At 59.4% G+C, this 6,044-nt stretch overlaps 1 protein-coding gene across 1 annotated transcript; it reads left to right on the top strand.

Annotated features, from left to right (window-relative positions):
- Positions 1-341: 341 nt before the first annotated feature.
- Positions 342-5,397, top strand: SMCR8 (SMCR8-C9orf72 complex subunit). Its single transcript, XM_068979224.1, has 2 exons — positions 342-2,704; positions 4,944-5,397. Exons 1-2 carry the CDS (start codon positions 342-344, stop codon positions 5,395-5,397), a joined length of 2,817 nt encoding a protein of 938 aa, XP_068835325.1.
- The last annotated feature ends 647 nt before the right edge of the window (positions 5,398-6,044 follow it).

Genomic DNA, 6,044 nt, shown 5'->3' with positions numbered 1-6,044 from the left:
TGTTGCCGTGGCGGTGTGCTCGGGGGAGCGCCGGTGACCTCGCTGCGGGTGCCCTGCGCCCGCCGCGGTCGCGGGAGGAGGCGAAGGGCAACCAGTCTCCTGGGTCTTCCTGACCTGCGGAGTTCCTGAGGCCTCCGGAAGCCTTGAAGGAGCCACACCTTTGAGGGGCTGCGGGAGCTCGAACCTCCGGTTTATGACCGGCAGCCGCGGACTCCTGAGGGCGCAAAGAAGACTGCTCCGCAGGGACTTTGCTTCCTCCTCCAGAGGCCTGGCTCCCCCGCGTTGGCTGCCTCCGCATCTGTGCTACGTCCTCTCCATGTTCTTCCCATATACCTGGAAATATGATCAGCGCCCCTGACGTGGTGGCCTTCACCAAAGAGGACGAGTACGAGGAGGAGCCTTACAATGAGCCAGCACTGCCCGAGGAGTACTCGGTGCCGCTTTTCCCCTTTGCCAGCCAAGGAGCCAATCCATGGTCCAAACTGTCTGGGGCCAAGTTCTCTCGGGACTTCATCCTTATTTCCGAATTCTCTGAGCAGGTGGGACCCCAGCCCTTACTGACCATCCCCAATGACACCAAAGTTTTTGGTACTTTTGATCTCAATTACTTCTCTTTGCGGATCATGTCTGTGGATTACCAGGCGTCCTTCGTGGGGCATCCTCCTGGCTCTGCCTACCCCAAACTGAACTTCGTGGAGGACTCCAAGGTAGTGCTGGGAGACTCCAAGGAAGGGGCCTTTGCCTACGTGCACCATCTCACTCTGTACGACCTGGAGGCCCGCGGCTTTGTGAGACCCTTTTGTATGGCTTATATCTCGGCAGACCAGCACAAAATTATGCAGCAGTTCCAGGAGCTCTCAGCTGAATTTTCCAAAGCATCAGAGTGCTTGAAGACAGGCAACAGAAAGGCTTTTGCCGGGGAACTTGAAAAAAAACTGAAAGATTTAGATTACACCAGGACAGTGCTACACACGGAGACAGAGATCCAGAAGAAAGCTAACGACAAAGGCTTTTACTCATCTCAGGCCATCGAGAAGGCCAATGAACTGGCCAGCGTAGAGAAGTCCATCATCGAACATCAAGACCTTCTGAGGCAGATCCGCTCATACCCTCATCGCAAGTTGAGGGGGTCCAGTTTGTGTCCTAGGGAATCGGAGCACACCCAGGATCCACCCAGCCAGGCAGCCACTACCTCTGACCCTGAAGAGTCTGTTGACACCGACCATTATGCCTGCAGACCCTCCTACACCCCGAAACTCATCAAAGCAAAGTCCACCAAGTGTTTTGACAAGAAGCTCAAGACCTTGGAGGAGCTCTGTGACACTGAGTACTTCACCCAGACCCTGGCGCAGCTCCGCCATGTTGAGCACATGTTCAGAGGGGACCTTTGTTACCTCCTGACCAATCAGATTGACAGAGCACTCCTGAAGCAGCAACACATCACCAGCTTCCTTTTTGAAGACTTGGTGGAGGTCGGCAACAGACCGGCTGAAAAACAGGAGAGCACAGTCTCTAAGCCCCATCACTACGGGCCCCCTTCTGAGTCTCCAGAAGACTGTTTGGTTCCTCAAGTGTTAATCAGCGTAGGCTCCTACAAATCCAGTGTGGAGTCCGTGCTCATCAAGATGGAGCAGGACTTTGGGGATGAGGCATCAAGGGAAGCGGCGGTGATGGAATCGAGCAGTTTTGACCCCCAGGAGAACTTGGACTACCTGGAGATGGACATGAAAGGGAGCGTTAGTAGCGGAGAGAGCATCGAGGTTCTGGGCACAGAGAAACCCACCTCTGTGCTGTCGAAGTCTGAGAGCCAGTCCAGCCTCACAGTGCCCTTGAGCCCCCAGGTGGTCCGGAGCAAGGCGGTCAGCCACAGGACCATCAGCGGGGACAGCATCGAAGTCCTCAGCACCTGCCCCTCTGAGGCCCTCATCCCCGACGACTTCAAGGCCAGCTATCCAAGTGCCATTAACGAGGAGGAGTCCTACGCAGAGAGTGGCCAGGGGGCCATCCACTTCCAGGCAGGCATCAGCCCACCAGAGCTGGGGGAGGCTGAGGAGGGCAGCTCAGGCCTCACTTCGCTACAGACAGATGCCTCCTGCTGCATCGGGAGGGAAGCTGGTGCTCTGCTGGTGCCACTCTCCACCCCAGGCCACACACACTCCGATGAGGATGGGGTCGTGAGTGTTCCCCCACAGCGCTACCGGCAGAAGGACCAAGGATTCCACGTGGACTTCTCGGTGGAAAATGCCAGTCCTTCTTCCCGAGACAATAGTTGTGAAGGCTTCCCTACTTACGAGCTGGACCCGAGCCACCTGCTGACCAGCCTAGATGGCAGTAAGACCAGCCTGGATGACCACTCCGACGCTACCAGCTATGGGAGCAGCGTAGCCTCCACCAGCTCTGACAGGACTCCCTCCTCCGTGCCTCCTGCTGGCCCCTCTTCCGAGAGGCACAAGAAGAAGGCAGGCCAGAATGCCTTAAAGTTCATCCGCCAGTACCCATTTGCCCACCCAGCCATCTACTCCCTGCTCAGCGGGAGGACGCTGGTGGTCCTGGGGGAAGAGGAGGCCGTGGTCAGGAAGCTGGTGACTGCACTCTCCATCTTTGTCCCTGGCTACGGCCGCCATGGCAAACCCGTGAAGCACTGGCTCTCCTCCCCTTTGCACATCACGGACTTCCAGAAGTGGAAGCTTATTGGCCTGCAGAGGTAACTGGTCACGGGGTGGGACGGGCCCTGTCCATGAGAGATGAGGTGTCCGGTGGCCGTCCCTTGGGGTGAGGTTCATGGGTCCTGTGGGGGCCCCCACACCAATTCACTGTGTCACTTTGGGGAGATCCTTTCCAAAGGGACTTCAGTTGCGAAGTGGTTCCCGACCCTGGTCTGTACCTTGTTGTATCAAAACTGTTGGGAGCATTTTCTAGAATCCCAGGCTCCTTGGCCCCACTTGCAGAGATTCTGATCAGGTTGGCTTGGGGTATGAAGTGGAGTTGCGTGGTTTGCAGCAAGGTTTGGGAATGACTGGACTTCTGGATCTCAGGTCCCTGCTGAGTCTCTAGTTCACACTGTGGTGTAAATGACTGAGGCGAGGTCTGGGTCTTAGGAGAGTAGCGGTGCTGGGAGAGGCAGCCTTCCTGGCTCCCCCTCCACTGTCCTGTCGGCTGCGGGAGCTGATTCCTCCGCCTCTTGAAAGCTTTCTGTCTCCACTTCACTCCCTTGTGCTTTAGCAGTTCCTTTTGGGGTTTTCCACTCTGTTTGTCTGGCTTGAGAGACTCCTGCCCTTGAGTGTGCTCTGGGCTCAGCCTCCTTGCTCCTCTACCCACACCTGCCTTTGCTCACCTGCGACATGCGGGCATTGAGAGGGGTGATAGCTGGAGTCCAGTCCCTGGACCATAGAGAAGGGTATGCTTGAGTTGCTCCCTTGCAGTGGGCACCCAGGCAGGGCCCTCCTCCCTTTTGGGGAAATAGGAGGGTTGTGTCACTGAGCAGTCATTTGCCAGATGTTTACTGAGGCTGTTAAGTGGCAGCCACTGTGCCCAAGGCTGGATTACAGATGTGTCCACAGTGGGGCGTCCCTGTGACAGGCTGCCCTGCTCCCACCCCAGCTGTGACCTCTCCGTGGGCTGGGTGTTGGGCCAATTGCGTCTGATCCCTGTCTGCTGCTCTGATGTCCCCATGGGGTGAACACCTGCCCTGAGGAAGGTAGGCTGGGCGGCAGGGGCGGAGCCAGGCCCTGATCCCTGGCCTTGTAGCCATGGAGGGTCCCTCCAGGAAAGTGGGAGGCTCGTCAACAGTGACAGCTGAGACCTTGGAAGTTGTCTGATGACTCGTGCAGTGAGCCCTCCCTCCCAGAGCTCCTGAGTGCACAGGGGTTGAGAATTGGGACATGTGCCCCCAGAGGCTCCTGCTTGGGTGTGAGCCACAGTGGACAGGCTGGGGGCCTTGCCCTCCAGGGCACCTGTCGCTGGAGGGTTGACCGAAAGACCAGGAGGAGAGTGGGGACTGGCCTTGCTGCGGCTTCTCTAAAGGTGTCCCAGGCAGTGAGCGGCGATGAGGTGGGGGCCACTCTGAGGGGATGAACCAAGGCTAGGGCGGGGGTCCTGCAGCTGCCCTTCAGAGCAGGAAAGGGCTGCCCCCTGGGATGCATGTTGAACCCTGGCCCCAGGGGTGCTCAGAGCTGAGGTGGGTGGTGAGCCAGGCCGGCAGGCAGGTTGGACACTGAAGTAGGAGGCAGATCGAGGCCCCTGAGGGCCAGTGCTAGAGGGTCCAAGCAGAGGGTGCCTCTGTGTGTCCACTGGGCTTGGTCCCATGTGCTAAGTCAGTCTGGAATCTGAGAGCTGGACCCAGGACAGTCCCTACCCTCCCTCCCCTGGCACTCCTTCCCTCACTGACCGAACCCCGCCCACGTTCCCGCCTCTGACATGCAGGGTGGCACGTGAGTTACAGATACGAGTCTGCAGAAGCTCCTGGCACCACGCTGGTCAGCACCAGGCTGGGGGTAAGAGCCAGGCGCTGTCCTGAGCACCCTGGACTTGGCCTCTGAGGTGACCCAGTAGCTAGGACCAGCATCTGCCTCACAGACAAGGCTCAGAAGTGAAGGAACTTGACCAGGTCACAGAGGAAGAAATGTGTGCACACGGGGGTCAGGGAGGCTGGGTGAGGTTTGAGTTGTCATAAGCCAGGCACAGCAGGAAGCTTGGCATGGCTGCAGGGGAGTCCTCGGGGAAGTAACAGCTGGGCCTCAGAGACCAGCAGAAAGCGGGTCATCAGAGCTTCATGGGCCACACTAGGATTTGACCTCCATTGTAAGGGCTGAGGAGCCGTGAAGATCGTCGTGACCACATTTGCCTTCCAGAGAGCACCAGCAAGTGGGGCTGGCCGGGGCCGGCCTCTTGAGAGGGGGCCCCACCCCAGCTTCGGCCCCCTGACCTTGATCTGTGTGTTTCAGGGTGGCATCCCCCTCCAGTGCCGGTGCCCTGCACGCCCTGAGCCGCTACAGCCGCTACACGAGCATCCTTGACCTGGACCGGAAGACCTTGCGCTGCCCACTGTACAGGGGCACCCTGGTGCCGCGGCTGGCGGACCACCGCACACACATCCGGCGGGGCAGCACCTACTTGCTGCACGTGCAGAGCATGCTCGCACAGCTGTGTGCCAAGGCCTTCCTCTACACCTTCTGCCATCACCTGCACCTGCCCGCGCATGGTGGCGAGGCCCCAGAGCTGGCTGCCAGCCGCCAGGCCAGCTTCCTGCAGCTGACGCTGGGGCTAGTGCACGAGGATGTCAAGGTGGTGCGGTACCTGGCGGAGCTGCTGCGGCTGCACTACACGCAGGAGCCACGTGGGACCAGCCAGCCCGCCCTCAGGTTCGACTACGTGCCCAGCTTTCTGTACAAGATCTGAGTCCAGCCCACCTCGGTGACTGAGACCTGTGACCCAGGGTTGGGGAGGGGCTGGCGTGACTGAGCGGTCCTCTGAGCTGTTCGGACTCCTGTTGTTGTCAGCGGGAAGGACACCAAGGCAGCAGCCATGGTTCCCCGGTGCCTCTGGGCAAGGGTGGAGGGCCTGGCCCTCTGGCAGCGTTGCTTGGAGGAGAGTGGTTGGGGTCGGGCCCAGAGGCTGGGACAGAAGAGTCTCGGTGGTGGATTAGGGCAGCGGGGCAGAGCCCATGTGGAGGACCACGCTGGTTGCGGGCAGCTTCTCTGGACACTCACACAAGCAAGATCAGGGGGGCAGCTGTTGCCTGGAGGACACAATGGGAAGCAGGATGAGGCCCTTCACTCAGCTTCGTGGAGCTGCCTACTCAGGGAGGCCCCTGAAGGCACCCTGCCCAGGCCTCACCTCCTGACCAGGCATGGAGGCGCCTGTCTCTGGGCTCCCCAGCTCAGCAGGAGTGAGCGGAGTCACTGGTACCCCATTTTCAGATCTGTTCTTGAGGGTGGGGAGCCCTGGAGACAAGGCCACGGGGTTCCTCAAGAAAGAGCCAGCCCTGTCCACCCTTCCCTGGCCAGGTGATTCTACTCTGTTTTTTCAAAGGGTCTGCCGACAGG

Source organism: Capricornis sumatraensis, chromosome 8 (genome assembly GCF_032405125.1).
Source record: "Capricornis sumatraensis isolate serow.1 chromosome 8, serow.2, whole genome shotgun sequence".
Lineage (NCBI taxonomy): Eukaryota > Metazoa > Chordata > Mammalia > Artiodactyla > Bovidae > Capricornis > Capricornis sumatraensis.
The sequence above is the reverse complement of the archived record's forward strand: the minus strand, read 5'-3'. Positions and strand labels throughout refer to the sequence as shown.